At 37.3% G+C, this 23130-nt stretch overlaps 2 protein-coding genes across 3 annotated transcripts in view; one reads left to right on the top strand and one right to left on the bottom strand.

Moving 5' to 3' along the window:
• The window catches only part of ASB3 (ankyrin repeat and SOCS box containing 3), a 108101-nt gene that overhangs the window by 79730 nt on the left and 5241 nt on the right, over positions 1 to 23130 (bottom strand). The window lies entirely within an intron of this gene.
• On the top strand, positions 164 to 9988 carry CHAC2 (ChaC glutathione specific gamma-glutamylcyclotransferase 2). Of its 2 annotated transcripts, XM_041754497.1 has the most exons (3): positions 164 to 646; positions 6264 to 6299; positions 8056 to 9983. In XM_041754497.1, the coding sequence occupies exons 1-3, from the start codon at positions 176 to 178 to the stop codon at positions 8437 to 8439; spliced, it is 891 nt and encodes a 296-aa protein (XP_041610431.1). In that variant the 5' UTR covers positions 164 to 175; the 3' UTR covers positions 8440 to 9983. The 2 variants fall into 2 exon arrangements, with proteins under 2 accessions (XP_041610431.1, XP_041610432.1); XM_041754498.1 differs by lacking the exon at positions 6264 to 6299 and having other exon boundaries at positions 8056 to 9988.

A 23130-nucleotide genomic window follows, 5' to 3' on the forward strand; every position in this document is an offset into this window, starting at 1 on the left:
GCTCGCGCTCCCCCGCGGCCGCCCAACGGGCAGCGGCCCCGCTCGCCGGCGCCACACGTCTCCCTCCGCGCCCGCCGCCGCGCCGCGCCGTCCCCCCTCCGCGCCGGGGCCGGGGCCGGGGCCGCCGCTCCTCGGACCCGCTCCAAGGAAGCGGACAGTCCGACCTGAGCCGCAAATGCCAGGAGCGGACTGTGGGCGCCGCAGGCCTCTGCACACGCGAACCGGGAGGGCACGGCGAGCGGCAGGGGCTGCGGGAGAACCCATCGCTCGGCACGCGGAAGGCCAGTCCCTCCCGGTCTCCTCAGCAAGGAAAAGTAACGCGGCCTCGGAAGACGTCCCTCGAACTAAACGTCCCAGGGTGCTTTGCGCCCCCGAGCGGACAGTGCGGCCACTGCGCCTGCGCTCGCGCGGCCGGTTCCTTGCGTCGGGGAGGCTGCAGTCCCCGCTGGAGCCGGCGCGGCAGGGAACGGGCGAGGGTCGGCCGCCGCCGCAGCCGCCGAGCCAGGGAAGGATGTGGGTGTTTGGTTACGGGTCCCTGATCTGGAAGGTGGACTTCCCCTATCAGGACAAGTTGGTCGGATACATCACAGGCTACAGCAGGCGCTTCTGGCAGGGAAGCACCGACCACCGCGGGGTCCCCGGCAAGGTGAGGCGCCCACCAGCCCCCCGCCCTTACCGCCCTCACCGCCCTCGGGGCGCCGCCCCCGCTCCTGGCCCGGCTCTGCTGGACCCCAGCGCGCTAGGACTGCAGCTGTCCGGCCGGCCGGCTCCCTCGGCCACTTGCCCCGCCTCCCCGAGCCGAGGGCACCCTCCCGAAGCCCCTGGAGATGCGGGGGGTTAGCTTCTTGAGGAAGCAAGAAACGTGGGCGCAAGCACACTAGCTCCACAGGCTGACGTGCCCGGAGGGGGCCCAGCCAAAAGGAAAAAAAAAAAAAAAAAACAGGCGGGAAGATCAATCTTCGTGTCACCAGGGAGTTGAAATACCAAAACAACTTGCGCATTCAACTTTTTATCATTAAGTTTGTTGGCATTTCTGCATTTTGGCAGACTTTCATTGGTTTCAGTTGAAGCGCACATGTTATTTCTGGGGTTTCTGTGTGTCGGTCCAAAGGTTTTCGTTTATGACACCTAAGGTCACAGAAGAAATAGCTTCCAAAATAAGCTCCGGTTATTAAGGAGCTCACTTTGGTCACTTACTTTGGTTGTCACGTACTGGCAAAGTTAAACGAGGTCCTGGTTCGTTACTTAAGTAACACAGTACCCGTTACTCTGTGCAGCATTATTCTAATGTTTCTTTCTCCATGTTTCTTCTCTAAATTATGAATGAGAGATGTAAGTTCTTTGATCCATTTTTCAGTCATACAAAGACACTCATCCTAATATAGCAGCAGCTCGCTGTTTATGCAGATTAGCCTTGTATTGGCTGCGAAGCAACCAAATCCACAAGGAAAACTTAAGTTTTGGGTAACAATTTGGATACCTTAAATATGTTAATCTCCTCTAACTTTTGGAAGTGCACAAAATTTTTTGTTTATATGTTCTCTCAAGTATTCTGAGAGTTATATGAGCTTGATTACTGTTTTTTGAAAAGAAATTAACATTGGCCCCAGAACAGAATATATAAAATGGTAGAATTTGGCTTTAAGATAGGCAGATGACTTCAAAATAGGGGAGTAACTTAGGGCAGATGCACATTTGTAAGCCACCAGAAACTTCATGGCCAAAATTTCCTCAAGAATAATGTTTAAGACTTTACAATGTTTAAGACTTTACAGAATTAAGGAAAATGAAACTTGTTAGTAAAACTTCTAAGTAAAGTGCCTTTTGTGTTGTCAGATACAAACACTTAAAACTTCTATTCTGAAGAGAAAATCCTTAACCCAGCCTCCAATTTTAATGACCAAATGTTAAATGATGACAAATGTGGTTTTGCTTATTGTTTGTTTACTTTGTTTTGAGAGAGAGGGAGCATCTGCACACAAACATTGGTGGGACAAACATTGAGGGTACAGGGGAACAGAGGGAGAGGGAGAGAGAGAATCTTATGCAGGCTCCATGTCCAGCACCAAGCCCAATTAGGGGCTTGATGCTCACCATCGTGAGATCATGAGCTGAAATCAAGAGTCCTATGCCTAACCAACTGAGCCACCCAGGAGCCCCACAAATATGGTTTCAATAACACATTTTACTACACTAGTTTCAGTCAAAACATACGATGCATTTATTATATAGCACATTGAGATATGTACACTGTCAGAAGAGAATGATTAAGTTGTCAAGCCAATGCAGCAGCTCATGATTCTTTAAAAGTAGAAAGGAGCTATAAAAGCCAGTATCTTCTTACTTAAATTTACTAAAATATAGGGCAGATAAGTAGAGGGACAGGAAGACTGCAATGTCTAGAAGTTTTTAAAGGATCATAGCAAATTAAAAAGGAAGTCTGTGTACCAAATATTTTCTAAGTATACTGTTCTATTTTAAAAAACCCTGGAAAGAACATTATTATTTTACTTAACATTTATTATAACAGATCACCAGCTTTACTGTGATCTGTCTTAACTGTCTATCAAACAAAAATCCAAAAGGCTACATAGATATCCAGCCAATTAGAAGAATGACATGGATGTTTTATAGGACTATGTTTTTTACAGCAACATATGCTCCTAGTAAGTTAGTCACCATATGAATTGTGATATTATTAAAAAAATGTTAGGCTCATCTCCACACCCTGCAATGTGACATTTGTGGGAAAAATACCAAACCTACTTGCTTTATGCAATTATGCTTTCTTTTTAGCTTCATTAAACTTTAATTTCTTCCTAAGTTTTATTAAGCATCTCATTTATATAGAACAAAACTGGAACATCTCACTAAATTAAGGATTTATTTAAATGTGAACACAGCACATAGAATATATTTCAATTTCAAAAAGGAAACATTTTAACATAAGAGATAATCATGAACATTTACTAAATCTCTGTTCTAGATCTAGATCAGAAAAATTACTCTATTCAATGAAAGCACCTATAATGATTCATATTTCATGATATCCTCCAATCCTATTCAGCTTGAAAGACCCCTTCTTTAGTTTCATTCTCCAAAAAAGCTTTCATGTGATTTATAAATGTACAGTGTTTTTCAATAACATATATTTATTTTAGGGACAAAAAGTTTTAGAAAATATTTCCAAGGGGCACAGGGGATAGCTCAGTCGGTTGAGCAACCGACTCTTGATTTCAGCTCAGGTTATAACCTCAGGATTGTGAGATCGAGCGCTACAGCAGGCAGGCTCTGCATGCAGTGGGGAATTTGCTTGAGATTATCCCCCTCTTCTGCCCCTCCCTCTACTTATACATTCTCTCTCTCTAAAATAAATATTTTAAAAATATATATTTCCAAATAAATTTATCACTAGTGCCAAAAGTCCATGTCTTTATCATCTATAAACAGTCACAGAGAGTCCATTTATTTACCCTTAAAATGATTCCTTATGTACTCTGTTCAATCTGTTTCCTGCCACCTGCCACCACCTATAAAGTCCAGGACTTTTCTACCACTCCCCTCTTTCAACAGTTCTTACTGAGCACTTAAATATGTAAGTAGGAGACACCTATGCAAACAGCAATACCTGACAAGTGCCACAAGGGAAGTGAATAAAAGAAGAAATGAGAGTTTAGGAGAAGGAGGTGCTGCAAAGTTGCCTGGGGAGTCCGCCAAGCCTTTATGAATAGAATGGCAGGAGGATATCCCAGAGATGGAAAAGGAAGGGCAATCCACACTGAGTACTGGCATATCCAAAGACGTGAATGTATGTACAAGTTAGAAATAAATCAGTACAGCTTGAGGCGAAAAACGGTAAGAAATGAGGTTTGTGTTAAGTCATGCTGGGGAATTTTTTTTTATCTTGTAGAATATTACAACCCTGAAAAATTCAAAGTACAGGAGTGAGTGGCCCAATTTTTGCATAGTCATTCCAGGCCCAAGTAGAGAACTAGAAGTAAACAAAACAAGAGGTGGGCAGTGAGGTCTCTAAGAAAGCAACTGAAGGCTACAGAGGAACTAGATACAGAAGAATCAAAAGACAGGGATCCCTGGATGGCTCAGTTTAGTGCCTGCCTTTGGCCCAGGGTGTGATCCTAGAGTCCCAGGATTGAGTCCCGCATCAGGTTCCCTGCATGGAGCCTACTTCTCCCTCTGCCTCTGTCGCGCTCTCTTTCATGAATAAATAAAATCTTTTTTAAAAAAACAAAAAAGAATCAAAAGACAGAGCAACCAAGAATTGATGACTGGGCTGGATATAAGGGAGACAAGGAAAAAAGGAGTGCAGAACTTGTCACCTGGACCACTAAAATTTTACTCAAGGGTCTACCTCCTTCCCACTCTAACTTGCATACTATACACTTTACCACTCGGATCTTCCGCACACACTTCTTTTATCACACCAGTCATCTGCTCCTCAAGTGTTACAGTAGCTCCTAATTTCCTATTTCTCCCAAATTTCATTGGCTTATTTTCCTTTGTCCCATAATTTCACATCCATTCTTTGGCTCTTCAAATCTGACCATCTTGTTTCTCCAGTTATCTTTCTGAATCATCTCTGCATTTGGGGACATCTACTAAAGTCAGACACTTAGCCTGTGTAGTCTTGCCTCTGGGTCCACAATTGTGAATTATGCCTTTTGCCAGAATTTTGTCTTCCTGACCACCCAAGACTCTAATTCTTACTGTGCTCATACCATTCATCTTGGCTCTAAGTGTTCTCTATTTCACATGTTAAGTTCATTTTCCAAAATTATAAGCTTTTAAAGCAAGAATCAAGGTTTTATCTTCTCTACAATATAGGTATTTAATAAGTAGCTTCTAATTCACTTTGAAGTTCAAAGTAATATGGTAGGGACACCTGGGAGGCTCAGTGGTCGAGCATCTGCCTTTGGCTCAGGGTTGTGGTCCCAGAGTACCGGGATCGAGTCCCACATCAGGCTCCACTCAAGGAGCCTGCTTATCCCTTTGCCTATGTCTCTGCCTCTCTGTGTCTCTAACGAATAAATAAATAAAATCTTAAAAAAAAAGAAAAGTAATATGGTAATACCGACAGTATGACCCACATCAATATATGTATCCTCACTGTGGCATTTTCTTAAGTAGAAAACAAGTCAAATCTAAAGGCTCAACAACACAAGAATGCTTAAATTAGCTCACTGATGATACAATATTATGTAACTATTAAAATGTATAAGACTAACAAGAAAATATAATTAAATAAGAAGCATAATCCAAAATCCCATGTTTTCCATGATTACAAATTGTCTATACAAATAGACAAAGACTAGAGGAAATAGCAGTAAACACAAAATATCTGCATGATTTATGCTATGTGCCAGACAATAGGCAAACAAATGTTAAAGCAAAAATGTTACAACGCTTATAATTCAGCATTCTCATTAATGATGCTAACATGTCGGGATCCCTGGGTGGCGCAGCGGTTTGGCGCCTGCCTTTGGCCCAGGGCGCGATCCTGGAGACCCGGGATCGAATCCCACATCAGGCTCCCGGTGCATGGAGCCTGCTTCTCCCTCCGCCTGTGTCTCTGCCTCTCTCTCTCTCTCTCTGTGACTATCATAAATAAATAAAAATTTAAAAAAAAAAAGAAAAAAAGAATGCTTTAAAAAAAAAAATGATGCTAACATGTCAATAGATACATACCCTTTGGCACTAAGTAGGAAGTGTACTTTAAAAAAAAAAAAAAAAAAAAAGGCAGACAGCTCCAGACCTACAGGATCAGAAACTCTGGGACGGTGGCCAAGCAATGTGTTTATCAACCCTCCAGGTAATTTTGATCTACACTAAAAGTTTGAAAACCACCTATTACAGGAAAGCACTCTGGAAGAGCATGTTTTGTTCCCTAATAAAACTATAGCAATCTGACCAGGACTTGTATTTATAACTGTGTCTTCCTTTGCCTTTCATTTTAGGTAAGCCTTTGTCACATATGTGTTTTTTAATATATCAATTTTAAGTGAACATAATATAGCTAATATATACAAATTGAAGGGATCCTTTTAGAAAGGATAGGTGTATTTTCTTAGTTAATTCACTTGAAGATTTATCAGAAAAAATAAGTGCTAAAATAGTGTTCAGTATGAACAAATGAAATTGAAATATTTCATGTCAACAATAAATTGCTAATGTTTGGTTAGTTGATAAACTGATTCAGAAAAATATATATATACTTTTTTTTTTTTTTTTTACTTTTTTTAAAACAGCCTGGAAGAGTTGTGACTCTTGTTGAAGATCCTGGGGTATGGTATAATTATTCTTTTCTGTATAGTCTTTAATCATATAAAATGTTGAAAAGTTTCTCAGTTTTAATAATCAATGAAATGTTATCAACAGTCATCAGAGACAGTTCTGAACACCAGATCTAGAATTCTTCTCTGTATTTGTTGTGTTTCTTTTCAATTGTTGGGAAAAGTTGGAATGCAGACTGCAAGGTAGACAATAACCAAATGGCATGCAGTCACATTTTTCTTTTCTTTTTTTTCATTTTTCTTTTCTTACTGAGTTTATTGACTAAGAATTAATGGAGCCAGCCTTCAGACAACCAGACTGTCACTAAGAATCGAATGGAACCCTTAAAACTCTCCTCATATTGCTGGGGGTTTACTATTCTTAGCAAAAATCCCAGTCAGGAATTATTACTTTATTGCCTAATTTTATTACTAGCACAACAGGATTTTAAAGAGGTTTGGAGCACTAGAAAATGTAATTACCTGATAGTCTTTTGTTTCTTAAATACTTTCAATCATTTCATTGACATGTGATACAAACTTTTATTTTTTTGTTGTTGTTGTTTTTTTGTTTTTCGTTTTTTGTTTTTCAAACTTTTATATTTTGAAGTTAAAGATTTAACTTTGGAAACAACTTTCATATATAAAAATCAAGCAGCAATCAATAGCAGATGAATAATGGTGAAATAGTGAGATGAAGTGCTTTCATAATTTGCATTAGGAAAAGAATATATAAAAATGGCTTCAGGGTGTCTGGCTAGCTAGCTAGCCCCCTCGGTACAGCATTCGACTCTTCATCCCAGGATCCTGAGTTCAAGCCCCATGTTAGGAATGGAGCCTACTTTAAAAAAAAAAAAAAAAAAAAAAAAAGGCTTCAAACTGATAACTGTAACTCTTAAAGTTAATATAGTACTGTTTCTATAGAATGTTAAATTCACTCAAGAAGATACTTAAGCAACCTAAAATTTAATTTTTAAACTTAATAATTAAAGGTTGTGAATTAACTAGAATATCTACACTACAAACTGTAAGTCCTGCTTATATCACAGATGATTTATTAACACAAAAAAAAAACTTTGCAGCCATAATATATGTTTTTACTGACACTTTATGAACAAGGAAATCAGCATTTAAAATAATTCTCCATTCTGAATAATTTCCTTGCATACTAGGGTACTTATCATTGTTTAAGTTTTCAAAATTATGTCTTTTAGCCAGTGGAACTGAAATAAAAAATAACAGGTGTTCATTTGGTCATTAAAAATAGAGTTAAAAAAAAAAAAATAGAGTTAAAAGGTTTTAAATCCGTAAACATTTCACTAATAGTAGAGGGCAGTAGTTTCCAAACTGCTACATGGAGTACTGTAGCCACTCTGAAGCCTACCTGAGGGGCTGTAAGTGGATTAAAGTTCTGGGTGCTAGCTGAGAGGGCTTTGATACCCCAACTTGCTTCAGCTAGAGCTGAGCATCACCTAGTTTTTTATGTATCAAGTGTGCCCTTGTTTGCAGAAAGGGTTCTGTGTTTTAAAAGCTTGGCAAGAAAGTCATCAACTACTTAAGGCCATAGGAAGTTAATTTTATTTGTTCATTTTTTCACTCCAGGAACTTTCAAATATCCTTTGTAAATTACTCCATCCAGAATACAAATGACACCCTGTTTTGTTGAGTTTGTACTTCTGGGTGCACAAGATATTTTCTTAGAGAAGTACATATCTTCACCTATTTTAGCCTTGTAAATACTAAATAATATATTTTCATTTTTCAACAGGGTTGTGTATGGGGTGTTGCTTATAGGCTGCCAGTAGGAAAGGAAGAAGAAGTAAAAGCATACCTTGACTTCAGAGAGAAAGGAGGCTACAGAACCACAACAGTCCTTTTTTATCCAAAAGATCCCACAACAAAACCATTCAGTGTGTTGCTATATATTGGAACATGTGATAATCCTAATTACCTTGGTCCTGCACCTCTTGAAGACATTGCTGAACAAATTTTTAATGCAGCTGGTCCAAGTGGAAGAAATACAGAATATCTTTTTGAACTTGCAAATTCTATGAGGAATCTTGTGCCAGAAGATGCAGATGAGCATCTTTTCTCTTTGGAAAAATTAGTAAAGGAACGTTTAGAAGGAAAACAGAACCTCAATTGCTTATAAAGACCTAATCACTGCCTTTTCCAAACAAGCAGAGCTTTTAGTCTTCAGAGAATAACTTCATGCACACTGGCAATATGATTTGGAAAGACTTTACATGAATGTCTTATTTATTTTTAATGTTGTAGTCAAGATATGATCAAAATGTGCAGTTTAATTGCAAGTATCCTGAAACATGTAAATATTTAAAATACTGGGATACAGTTAAAGAAAAAAATCCAAGTTTTAATAATATAATGGTTTCCTAACTATATGATATTGAACACTTGCTCATGAGAAGTGAGTTCTTTAGAAAAATGCAATGAAGGACTCAGTTCAGAGCTTGTTTTTATCAGAGTAAATATAATTCTGTTGTTTCATATCACAGTAGTATTTTGAAGTTGTAGAGAATTAAGCCAAAGTCCAGCAAATATAATAAGGTAATACCTTCAATCTATTTCCTATACAATAATTCTGTAACCATGGTTTAAAATATACAAGCTTAAAATAATGTGTAATTAGAAATATGTGGTAATATAGACAAGATTTCAGCCTCGATTGTGAACTTCCTTGTTCAGGTAGTAAATAAGACTCTTTCCAATTTAAGTCCAAAAGACTGGCATCTTTAATATAAAAATGTCCTTACAATTATAATGTACTGTACCTCTCCTTTTTTAAATAAATGCATTTTACTACATGGAAAAAAAAAACTCATTTGGCTAAAAAAAGCAGAAATTACATTATAAAATCATGTTCACTAACAATATAGTATGTCATTCATTCACTTTGTATTAATTTTATACTGAAAATTACAAAAAGAGAGATGGCCTTTCTGATATTACAAATTAACAGAAACACATATAATGAAATTTTGGTATTTAAAATGACTTTTAGAATTGTAGTTTTCTTTTAAAGTGGCATTACCTGATCATTTGCTACACAACTTTTTTTCTTCTTATATCTTATCACCAATATAAAGGTATCCACTTAAGAGTGTTGATGATGCTACTCAAATAGGAAATATACATGTGCATTAACTCATGTAGAATTGACCTTGATTCATTTTTTTAGAGATTTTATTTATTTATTCATAGAGACAGAGAGAGAGAGAGAGAGAGAGAGAGAGAGAGGCAGAGACAAGGCAGAGGGACAGGCAGAAGGAGAAGCAGGCTCCTCGCAGGGAGCCCGACGTGGGACTCAATTCAGAGTCTCCAGGATCACACCCTGGGCTGCAGGCGGCACCAAACCGCTGCGCCACCAGGGCTGCCCGACCTTGATGCTAATCAAGATTATTTCTGATTATAGGTTCCTTCTTTCACAATAGGACAGTCTTTCCAAAATCTTTTAACATAAGAAGAATTTCAGTATCATGTTAAATTTATTATGAAACTTAATAAAAATTCTCCAAACCCTGCATAACTAATAATTAATATAGAAAATGTTCATATTAAATCAAGTCATCCTACATAGTAGGAAAAGTAGTCCTTTCCATGTTTAATTTATTAACACCTAACTTAGTAATTTACTCAGCTATATAACTACTTTAAATATTTTCCCAACATTTTCCAATTAGTTTTCAGAAAACATTTCACTTGTCCTATAAAACAAGAAAAGAGGGATCCCTGGGTGGCGCAGCGGTTTGGCGCCTGCCTTTGGCCCAGGGCGCGATCCTGCAGACCGGGATCGAGTCCCACGTCGGGCTCCCGGTGCATGGAGCCTGCTTCTCCCTCCGCCTGTGTCTCTGCCTCTCTCTCTCTCTCTGTGACTATCATAAATAAAAAAAAAAAAAAAAAACCAAGAAAAGAACTAATAACATGCATTAATGAGTATCCCATAAGGATATGTGCTTTACATATGGAAGTATTATTCTGGGTAACTCCTCTGAGTTTGCTTCCATAGTACCTTGCACAGTTACACACATACGTTAAGTAGTAGGAATCCAGGTGTCTCTTACCCTAAAACACAAGATCTTTCTATGATATATTTAATAAACCCACCCGAATTTCACCATCCTCACCATCCACCATCTTTTTTTCAGGAGGTAAACTAAAGTAACTGTTTTGTATAATGAAAGAGTAAGTAGCTTGTTACATAAAGATGTTAGAGTTCCTTTTGATAGATGTATAAATGTATAGATTCCCACAAATCTAATGAGCCTATTCAAGATTCACATTCTATAGCTCAGAATCATGTAAGTGAATTCAGAAATACAGCCTTTCCTCTTACCAACAAACCTAAGTCCAAAGGAGTTTGTAAGTCCCCAAAATGAATGTTCTACCATTTAATACATAACTGTTATAGAATATAAAGGGCAAGAGATAACTTTGGAATCCCATTTATATGTCTTTCTAGGCTTTCAGTTACAAGTTAGACTAGAAAATATGTGACATATTATATATGGCATACCATCAACATTTATAGGGAGGCCATATTCCAAAGAGCCCAGAAACGGGGATATTTATTTTCACTAGGATGGGGAGAAACATGACTAAAATAGAGAAACAGTATGAATTAGAAGCTAAGGTTTAAAGCCTCCCAGCTAGATGGAATCATAGCAGGTACCAAGTTACATAGAGCCTAACTTATTTTTGTTAGCAAAACTGTCTCTTTACTAAAGTCTTTGGATCTCACTTTCAAAACATTTTCTCTCATCCTTCCCTAATCACACACACACAAAACTCAAGACTCTCATTTCTCAGAGTATAATGATTAGTTAAGTTTCAATCTTTAGGAATTCAGAAAAAGTATGAGTGTAAACCCTGCACTGAGAAAAGAAACTTTTTAATATAAATCTCTAATGGAATGGAGTTTTTAAAGTAGGTCTTTCTGTTCCTACTGCAGACCACTATTAAGTTTCCCTTTATCAGTCCCAGGAAAACATGGTCACTCTTTGATCTACCAAGAACGATAAATACCATCTAGATGCCACCTCCATAGATTAGAAATTACCAGTTGGGGAAACAGGTTTTTGATGTCAACTCCACATATCTGAAAGTATATGATTGCGACTCATTTCTTTAAGACTGACTTTAAAAGTTTAGCTATTGTCTATAGGATATGCATTTCATCTTAAAAAGGATTTTTTCATTTTCTATTAAAATTTCTACCTAAAATATGTACTATTTTACATTTTGAAGGTGCTCATTTAATTTTAACATATATAAATCATATAACACCTGATGTAATAATAAATATTATCTACTATCACTTTATATATTTAGAGTACCATGGGTTTAGCATCTCTTTGAGATTCATAAGGACTTCAATCATGCCTGTAATTTAAGAACAATATCTAGTCTATTAGAAATTTTTCAAACATTTTATAGTCAGCCCTGGCGGCGCAGCAGTTTAGTGCCGCCTGCAGCCTGGGGTGTGATCCTGGACACCTGGGACCAAGTCCCATGTCAGGCTCTCTGCATGGAGCCTGCTTATCTCTCTCTCTCTCTCTCTCTACCCCTCTCCCTCTCCCTCTCCCTCAACCTCTGTGTGTGTGTTTGTCTTATGAATAAATAAATAAAATTTAAAAAAAAAACATTTTATAGTCAACATTTCCTTCCATTAGATTTCTCTTTCCATGGATACATAGATTTTAAATTATAACTTTGGAACAGTTGTGAATTTCACTGCATCATACTCCTATAATTTACCATCCCTCATTCTTTTAAAGACAGTAATATGATGGGTACACCTAAAATTCCCTCTCATCACATGTTAAAATCTACATATCAAATATTCCAATTATACTTCTCTTTTCTCACCAAAAATACTGCAACTATATTTTCTATGTATTTATTCAACTCTTAACATCTGTTTTTATGCATTTCTAAAGCCTTAAATTTTTTATTTTTTATTCTATTTTTTTTAAGATTTTATTTATTTATTCATGAGAGACACACAGAACGAGGCAGAGACACACACCGAGGGAGAAGCAGGCTCCATGCAGGGAGCCCACCGCAGGACTCGATCCCGGGTCTCCAGGATCATGCCCTGGGCTGGAGGCGGCGCTAAACCGCTGAGCCACCCGGGCTGCCCTAAAGCCTTAAAATTTTTAAATTCACCCTAAGCATATATTAAAAATGCAAAGATTAGTGGGATGATTTTTTAATCTGTGGCTACTTGTAAAGAATTTTAACTCGAGACTTCTAAAATTATTCTTCTGTATTTCAAGTTTATATGATAAAAATAAGCCTTACTGAATTTCATGATATTTTCCTTCTTAAGGTTCATTTTCCCTTTCTAAAATTGTATATATTCAGCACTAATCTCTTGGTGGTTTCATTTAATTGTACCGAACCTCCCTGTCTTTATACAAAGTTTGACGACACATATCCATACATTATATAACTGGAAAAGCCACCACTTAACCCTATAATTTTTTATTCCTCCAACTTTACTATCCTTCACAGAATTTTTTAACTACAATGTTCTACTTCCTTATCAACTCCTCTTAATGCTCCTCCAGTCTGCTTTTGCTCTTGCTGTACTCACAGAATCAGTGCAGTCTTCAGTCTCCAATGACCCCTTCCTGATTTAACCCAAAGATCTAGTTCATTCTTTACAACTCTGATTCAGCAGACATTCGTAAGCAAGCATCTCATTTCACTAAGGCCAAAAAAGTAGAACATTTCATTGTACTTACATCTTAGATTATTGTTATCAGATACACAAACTCACCAAATCCTAGGTTTCAATTACCATCTTTATTCAGAAAACTTCTAATCTTTCTCAATTTCTTTATGACTCTATGTCTTATATGTAAGGGAGCCCCAATTGAACTACCCAAGCACCTGAAACTTAGCATACAAAAAACAGAATTCATCTCTTTTCCCAAGGGAGAAAAATTTTGTCCATTACCTCCTTGCACATGACACACATTAAATTTTGAACAATTGTTAGAAAATACAACAAACAGGTTTAAAATACTCATCAATTTATAAGCTTTTGGAGAAAATGAATGATATTATCACAATATACATAAAATTTTAGCCTTTATTTTACTAAAACCTTTGTATAACGTTTCTTAACAAATCAAAGCAAAATTAGCAGGGAAGCCCTGGAGCCTATATGTGATGTGGTCTGAGTTATTACACGATGATAAGACCTATCTTTTAAGTATGAGCTGGAAGATTTCTCAGCTAACATAGGAACCCTATAATATAGCAAGAGTAAGTTTCTTACATCTTCTCCTTACCTCCAATCTCTTCTTTCTAAAACATTCTATACTCTGCAATGAGAATTATATTTCTAAAATATGGAACTAATCTAGTCAATAATCAAAATGTCTCCCACAGCATACTAAATAAACTTCAAATTCCTTAATCTGATATTCAACTATTTATAATATGGTATCAGCATATGTGTCACATTTTGCTTCCCACTAATGTATCCCACCCCATGTTCCACTCACCCCATCCTCCTCATCCATGAAGACCCAGGAAAAGGAGGGAGGGTGCTTGGGTGGCTCAGTCAGTAGATCATGATCCTTTGGCTTGGGTCATGATCCCAGGGTCCTGGGATCAGGCCCACATCCAGCTTCTGACGCAATGGAGAGCCTGCTTTTCCTCTTCCTCTGTCCCTCCCCCTGCTGGTGCATTTGTTCACTCTCTCTTTCTCTCACTCAAATAAATAAATTAATCTTTAAAAAAAAAAAAAAGATCCAGCAAAAATGAGGGCCGTGTTATGTCAAACAATAACTCTGCATTAAGACTATCAAGATAAAAAAGATAGGTCCCAGCTACCAAGAACCATGTTTGGTGAAAGGACATACAACCAAGCAAACCAATGTTATTTAGCATAAAAACTGTGACATAAAATAAAAACAGGATACAGAATAACAAACTATTAATTCAAACTCATTAGATCAAAGAAAGCCTCATAGAAAAAATAAATAGCTGTTCATGGATCAAAGAATAATAATTAACCTTATGTAGCAAATATTATATACACCAAAATCTATCCTGTTAATACATATATTAACCCCCATTTTCTTAGATGATGAAAATGAGAGACAAAAAGAATTTAAGCTAAAACTTAGTAACAATAACTATCATTTATTGAATACTTAGAACAAGGACACAGCCTGGGTGGTTCAGCAGCTGGGAGGCTGCCTTCAGCTCAGGGTGTGATCCCAGCCTGGGGATCGAGTCCCACATGGGGCTCTCTGCAGGGATCCTGCTTCTCCCTCTGCCTACATTTCTCATGAATAAATAAATAAAAGCTTAAAAAAAAAAAAAAAGGAATACTTAGAACATACCAAGCACTGTGCTAAACGCTAAAAAACAAAATGGAATTAATACTCTTAATTTTTTTAAAAAAATTGTAGGGCAGCCCCGGTGGCACAGCGGTTTGGCGCCACCTGCAGCCTGGGGTGTGATTCTGGAGACCCGGATCGAGTCCCACATCGGGCTCCCTGCATGGAGCCTGCTTCTCCCTCTGCCTGTGTCTCTGCCTCTCTCTCTCTGTGCCTATGAATAAATAAATAAAATCTTTAAAAAAAATTGTAAAAGATGGCAGCTTATTCATTTTTTACCTCCACTGCTAAGTTTTAAACTCAATGAGAGGGAGCCCTGGGTGGCGCAGCGGTTTGGCGCCTGCCTTTGGCCCAGGGCGCGATCCTGGAGATCCGGGATCGAATCCCACGTCGGGCTCCCGGTGCATGGAGCCTGCTTCTCCCTCTGCCTATGTCTCTGCCTCTCTCTCTGTGTGTGTGACTATCATAAATAAATAAAAAAATTTAAAAAAATAAATTAAAAATATAAACTCAATGAGATTCTTTCGTAAAATAGGATAAATTAAAAGGATAAAAAAATAAAAGAAAAAGGATTTAGTTACGCATACCCTACGGCCAGAATTTTTTAAATTTAAACAAAAGCATGCTTTGCCCAATTTTCTCAAGAGCATTTTTTTTTACATTTTATTTAAATTTAATTTGCCAACATGTAGCATAACTCTCTAGAGTATTAATTGATTTATTCAACAAATATCTATGAGTTATTTACTCTTTAGAAGACAAACTAAGGACAATTGTTTTCCTCCACTTCCTATCAAAATTTCACTAAAATGCATTCATTCATTCAATCTAAAAGAGAGCAGACTGGAGTCTGCTTTCTCTCTTCTAGAGAGAGATTAAGAGATAATATTGGGAATTAAGCCAATGCAGAAAAAACTGCAGTCTAGAACAAACATGCACACATGCACAAGAAGGCTTGCACCCATGGAGAAAACATTCCTGCCAGCAGAGCCTGGAGAAGTACCAAACCTGGAAACAGGAAGAGCAAACAGGAGATGGGTGTAGGATTAAAATTAGTATGGATAGATGGATGGATGAATAAATCAATAAAATCAATACATAAATAAAATTAGGATGATTAAAAAATCTATATGGAACAGCCAAGCCAAACCTCTTACCCCATTCCTTTACACAAGTATATCAACAACAGTGTTGGTTTCTAACTAAAACCATGTTTGTTTCTCTTAATTTAGCAATCTACCCTGAAAGCATTAGAGCATCTTCATACTCCCTAACAAAGCCTTCCTTATTTGGACATACGCTAGAGCGAGTGGAAGGCACAATTCTTTTCCTGCATTTTATCCATGGACCCTAAAGTGAGGCCCAACAATTGATACCATGCTCAAGTATCATTAATATTTTTTAAAGGCCAAGCAAAAGCACAAGAAGAAAGGATGAAAATAAACAACTGACCTGAAGGAAATACAGCCATTTCTGGGAACAAGATAAATGTTTAAAATTTTTAAGTGCTATTCTAAACCAAACTCATGAAAGCACTGCATCCATTAAAAAAGAGTACTACTACCTTCAAGGGTGTCTGGATGGTTCAGTTGGTTAAATGTCGGACTCCTGGTTTCTGCTCAAGTCAGCTCAGCTCATAATCTCAGGGTTTTGGGATGGAATCCCACTTCAGGCTCTGCACTCAGCAAGGAGCCTGCTTGAGATTTTCTCTCTCTCTCACTGACTCTATACACACACACACACACACACACACACACACACACATTCTTTCACTCTAAAATTTAAAAATCTTAAAAAAAAAAAAAAGCAACTGCAGTATACCTAAAACAAATATAACATTGTATATTAACCATATTGGAATTAAAAAAAAAAAAAAGAGCAGGTGGAAACTATGGAAATAGAAAAAATAAATAAATAACCACTGAAAAAAATTCAAAGGACAACTGATAAGGGAATGGACATCTTGGATTGATCCTCCATATTACTTAATTTTTGTTTCTTTTTGTATTTTTTCCTAACTTTGGAAGAACCTCTCTAAATGATACGTCAAGTAAAAAGAAAAAAAAAAAAAAGAACATTTCCCAGAAGTGAACAAACAGAACTCCTGGACTGCCATGAAGGACACATGAGAAAGGATCTACATCTAGAAACATTCTTATAAAATATCATAAAACCAATGATAAAGAAAAAGATTCTAATAAAGTCTTTCCGATAAAAAAAAGCCTATCACTTCAGGAAAAAAGAGAACTAGACTGGCAGACTTCTCATCAGATACACTAGAGGCTAAGAGGCAAAGGAACAAAGTCTTCAAAGTCTTGAGCAAAACAACATAATTTTGAACTATGAATTACACTCCCAAACAATTAAATGAGAAGGCAACACAATTGCATTTTCAGATATATGAGGCCTGTGAAAATTAAATTATCTGCTTCATATCCTTTCTGGAAATATTTGAAATTAGTTATATTGCAATGATGTGGAGAAAAAAAATCTGAGCTAAAGGAGGACGTGGAATAACACAAAACAGTAGTCTTTTTTTTTTTTTTCAAAACAGTAGTCTTAACCCAGAAGAGCGACACAAAGAAACCCCAATATAGAGGTATGCCACAGGCTTGAAAAACAACAAGTATGTATTAGAAGATGTTTGAGAGCTCAATATAGCTTCAAGAATGAAACGAATTCATTTTAGCAAATAGAGCAGAATTATTAGGAAGCTAATAGAACACTTTAAGTGGCAGACGATTAAAATATCTACATTTCCCTCTCTGCAGTTTCAATTACCTCTGGGCGTAAAAGTGAACAGTACTTTTATAATTATAATATTTAAACAGTTTATAGGTTTTCAATATTTAAGAATCAACCTATAAACAAAGCACAGAAGACCAGAAGTCACAGAATGTAGATAGTATAAGCATATAGTAATAAGTTGCAGAAGTAGTGAACATGATAATAAAAGCTAACACACACTACATACTATATATGAGGCATTATGCTTAAAAAAAAAAAAGTCCTTACATGAAATAATTCATTGATAAAAAATGACAACACTCAGTAGTGGCCAAAAGAATGAGTTCAAGAGCCAAACTACCTGTAGTCTGATCTCCAATTCCATTGCTTACCAGTTATTATGGCCTTGGGCAATTTGCCATATTTCATTAATATATTTATCTCAGTTTATGACTTCTGAAATTGAGAGGAATCTCATATTAGCCAGCATGTCATAAGTTTAAATGGCAGCAGTTATTTTCTTTCTTAGTAGTACAAAAAAATAATAGTGAGCTTTAAAACAGATGGCAAGGGGCCCCTGGGAGGCTCAGTTGGTTAAGCATCTGCCTTTGACTTAAGTCATGATCTGGGCATCCTGGGACCTCCTGCATCAGGCTTCCAGGTCAGGGAGGGTCTGCTTCTCTCTCTCCTCTCTCTCCCTCTGCCCCTCCCCACCACTTGTTCTCTCTCTCTCAAATAAATGAAATATTAAAAAAATAATAAAAATAGGGATCCCTGGGTGGCGCAGCGGTTTAGCACCTGCCTTTGGCCCAGGGCGCGATCCTGGAGACCTGGGATCGAATCCCACGTCGGGCTCCCGGTGCATAGAGCCTGCTTCTCCCTCTGCCTATGTCTCTGCCCTCTCTCTCTCTCTCTCTCTCTCTCTCTGTGTGTGTGTGTGTGACTATCATAAATAAATAAAAATTTAAAAAAAAATAAAAAAATAAAATTTTAAAATAAAATAATAATAATAATAATAATAATAATAATAATAATAATAATGTGCACCTGGGTGGCTCAGTGGTTGAGCATCTGCCTTTCTGCCCAGGTCGTGGTCCTAGGATAGAGTCCAGCATCAGGCTCCCTGCATGGATGTCTCAGTCCCTCTGTGTCCCTCATGAATAAATAAATAAAACCTTTAAAAGATAAAAAATAAAACAGATGGCAAAAGGGGACTGTTACAGTTTAAGAGAGACTCTAAGACAACAATTGAATGCAAGGCATGAATTCTGGACACTGAAAGGCAAAAAAAGGTAAAATAAATTGGAGAAACTGAAATCACTGTTCTTCTTCCAAGACACAATAGTACTATACATCATAGGTTATATAGGAATCTCCTTTTCTTAGTCATTGACTTTTTTTTTTAAGATTTTATTTATTTATTTGAGAGAGAGCCAGTGAGGGAGCATATGAAAGAGAGAAAGCACAAGCAGGGGGAAAGGCAGAGGGAGAGCTGAGCTGGGACCCCTTCCACACCCTCCCCAACTCAGGGCTCAATCCCAGGACCCTGAGATCATGATCTGAACTGAAGGCAGATGCTTAACCAACTGTACCCCAGTCATTGACTTTTTCCAACATCCAGGCCAGAGGTCTTATACAAGATGCCACATTTTGGACTTGATTATTTTCTTAAGTTTGGCATGAATACAACATAGGGACTTGTGATATACTTGGAGTTTTAAAAATTCATTCTTGTAGAAAACTCAGCAAAGACCTAAAAATATGAAGCATGGGATTAAAAAAAGATCATGCCAGCTTGGTTTGAAATCAAATGTCCACTCTTTTTTTCCCCTATGCCTAAGAAACAAGTACAATATGCACATTTGCACCTATATATTTGCTGGCATTCGGTCACCTGTGTTTGTGTTATATTTTAACCAAAAATGTTCGAAGGCTAAAAGCTTTTCTTTTCCTTTATTTTTCCCAAAATGTGTATCCCAGTTCTCTTATGTCTTCTTTCTTATTACTGCAGAGTAAATTATATTCAAAGGAGGAACTGGAGGGGAAAAACATCAGTACTGGAAATGAAGAAAAAAGGACAATTATGCTCTTAGGCAGCCTCTGGAGTACTCAATGCTACACTACCTCAGACTGCACACCAGCTGTTCAGTTCAGCAAATGTCTTTGTTTTTACTGGTTTTGTCCTTTCTATTTCTAAATGAGAACAATAAAGAGATTTTGGGTAACTTTTAACTCAAAGCCCAACTGTTTGGTTCTCATTTGGGATTCATAAAAATTTCAATTGAAAAAAATGTTTTACAGTTTTATTCAGGCATATTTTATAATGTGGCATAAACATATTAATTTAATGTATGCATGTGAATTATATTAGAATATGGTATTAACTTGTGTCTCAGCTTCCTCATCAGTAAAATGTGGAAAATAATAGAACCTACTTCTTGGGTTATTATGAGGATTAAATCAATTAAATAAGATTGTATCTATTAAGTGCTTAAAATAGTGCCTGGACACATCTGGTACCTGAATAGAACACATAAAGAAACTGAATTGTCATTAGTTCTTACATCTTACCATGTGTTATTTCCTCCATTTGAAGGATAAGAAAACTGAGCTCTAAAGAGGTTAAGTAACATTCCCAAAGTCAAACATGTAGTTAGGTGGCAGAGCTGGCATCAGAATCTAACTGGCCTAACTCCTAAGCCTCTGCTCCTCACCACCTCACAATTCAGTTGCATAGAGTTTGTATATATTCAGTCATAGCCTTATTGTTGGAAAATCAGATATACAGAGGGTTTGGGGTTTTTTGCCACTACAGACAATGACACGATGAGTATCTCTGTACCTATATCCTTTTTTTTTTTTTTTTTTTTTTTTTGACAGAGAGAGAGAATGTACAAGCAGGGGGAGCAGCAGAGAGAGTTGCAGAGGGAGAGGGAGAAGCAGACTCCCCACGGAGCAGGCAGCCAATGCAGGGTTGAATCCCCAAGGACCCTGGGATCATGTCCTAATCAAAGGCAGATGCTTAACCAACTGTACCCCAGTCATTGACTTTTTCCAACATCCAGGCCAGAGGTCTTATACAAGATGCCACATTTTGGACTTGATTATTTTCTTAAGTTTGGCATGAATACAACATAGGGACTTGTGATATACTTGGAGTTTTAAAAATTCATTCTTGTAGAAAACTCAGCAAAGACCTAAAAATATGAAGCATGGGATTAAAAAAAGATCATGCCAGCTTGGTTTGAAATCAAATGTCCACTCTTTTTTTCCCCTATGCCTAAGAAACAAGTACAATATGCACATTTGCACCTATATATTTGCTGGCATTCGGTCACTGTGTTTGTGTTATATTTTAACCAAAAATGTTCGAAGGCTAAAAGCTTTTCTTTTCCTTTATTTTTCCCAAAATGTGTATCCCAGTTCTCTTATGTCTTCTTTCTTATTACTGCAGAGTAAATTATATTCAAAGGAGGAACTGGAGGGGAAAAACATCAGTACTGGAAATGAAGAAAAAAGGACAATTATGCTCTTAGGCAGCCTCTGGAGTACTCAATGCTACACTACCTCAGACTGCACACCAGCTGTTCAGTTCAGCAAATGTCTTTGTTTTTACTGGTTTTGTCCTTTCTATTTCTAAATGAGAACAATAAAGAGATTTTGGGTAACTTTTAACTCAAAGCCCAACTGTTTGGTTCTCATTTGGGATTCATAAAAATTTCAATTGAAAAAAATTTTTTACAGTTTTATTCAGGCATATTTTATAATGTGGCATAAACATATTAATTTAATGTATGCATGTGAATTATATTAGAATATGGTATTAACTTGTGTCTCAGCTTCCTCATCAGTAAAATGCGGAAAATAATAGAACCTACTTCTTGGGTTATTATGAGGATTAAATCAATTAAATAAGATTGTATCTATTAAGTGCTTAAAATAGTGCCTGCACACATCTGGTACCTGAATAGAACACATAAAGAAACTGAATTGTCATTAGTTCTTACATCTTACCATGTGTTATTTCCTCCATTTGAAGATAAGAAAACTGAGCTCTAAAGAGGTTAAGTAACATTCCCAAAGTCAAACATGTAGTTAGGTGGCAGAGCTGGCATCAGAATCTAACTGGCCTAACTCCTAAGCCTCTGCTCCTCACCACCTCACAATTCAGTTGCATAGAGTTTGTATATATTCAGTCATAGCCTTATTGTTGGAAAATCAGATATACAGAGGGTTTGGGGTTTTTTGCCACTACAGACAATGACACGATGAGTATCTCTGTACCTATATCCTTTTTTTTTTTTTTTTTTTTTTTTTGACAGAGAGAGAGAATGTACAAGCAGGGGGGAGCAGCAGAGAGAGTTGCAGAGGGAGAGGGAGAAGCAGACTCCCCCACGGCAGTCAAATGTCCACTCTTTTTTTCCCCTATGCCTAAGAAACAAGTACAATATGCACATTTGCACCTATATATTTGCTGGCATTCGGTCACCTGTGTTTGTGTTATATTTTAACCAAAAATGTTCGAAGGCTAAAAGCTTTTCTTTTCCTTTATTTTTCCCAAAATGTGTATCCCAGTTCTCTTATGTCTTCTTTCTTATTACTGCAGAGTAAATTATATTCAAAGGAGGAACTGGAGGGGAAAAACATCAGTACTGGAAATGAAGAAAAAAGGACAATTATGCTCTTAGGCAGCCTCTGGAGTACTCAATGCTACACTACCTCAGACTGCACACCAGCTGTTCAGTTCAGCAAATGTCTTTGTTTTTACTGGTTTTGTCCTTTCTATTTCTAAATGAGAACAATAAAGAGATTTTGGGTAACTTTTAACTCAAAGCCCAACTGTTTGGTTCTCATTTGGGATTCATAAAAATTTCAATTGAAAAAAATTTTTTACAGTTTTATTCAGGCATATTTTATAATGTGGCATAAACATATTAATTTAATGTATGCATGTGAATTATATTAGAATATGGTATTAACTTGTGTCTCAGCTTCCTCATCAGTAAAATGTGGAAAATAATAGAACCTACTTCTTGGGTTATTATGAGGATTAAATCAATTAAATAAGATTGTATCTATTAAGTGCTTAAAATAGTGCCTGGACACATCTGGTACCTGAATAGAACACATAAAGAAACTGAATTGTCATTAGTTCTTACATCTTACCATGTGTTATTTCCTCCATTTGAAGGATAAGAAAACTGAGCTCTAAAGAGGTTAAGTAACATTCCCAAAGTCAAACATGTAGTTAGGTGGCAGAGCTGGCATCAGAATCTAACTGGCCTAACTCCTAAGCCTCTGCTCCTCACCACCTCACAATTCAGTTGCATAGAGTTTGTATATATTCAGTCATAGCCTTATTGTTGGAAAATCAGATATACAGAGGGTTTGGGGTTTTTTGCCACTACAGACAATGACATGATGAGTATCTCTGTACCTATATCCTTTTTTTTTTTTTTTTTTTTTTTGACAGAGAGAGAGAATGTACAAGCAGGGGGAGCAGCAGAGAGAGTTGCAGAGGGAGAGGGAGAAGCAGACTCCCCACGGAGCAGGCAGCCCAATGCAGGGTTGAATCCCCAAGGACCCTGGGATCATGTCCTAATCAAAGGCAGATGCTTAACCGAATGGGCCACCCAGGTGTCTCCTGTATCTACACCCTTATGTATCAGAGCAAATCCAAAAAGTAAAATCACTAGGCTAAAGGTTTACACATTTTTAATTCTAAAAGAAATTACTAA

Source organism: Vulpes lagopus, chromosome 5 (genome assembly GCF_018345385.1).
Source record: "Vulpes lagopus strain Blue_001 chromosome 5, ASM1834538v1, whole genome shotgun sequence".
NCBI lineage: Eukaryota > Metazoa > Chordata > Mammalia > Carnivora > Canidae > Vulpes > Vulpes lagopus.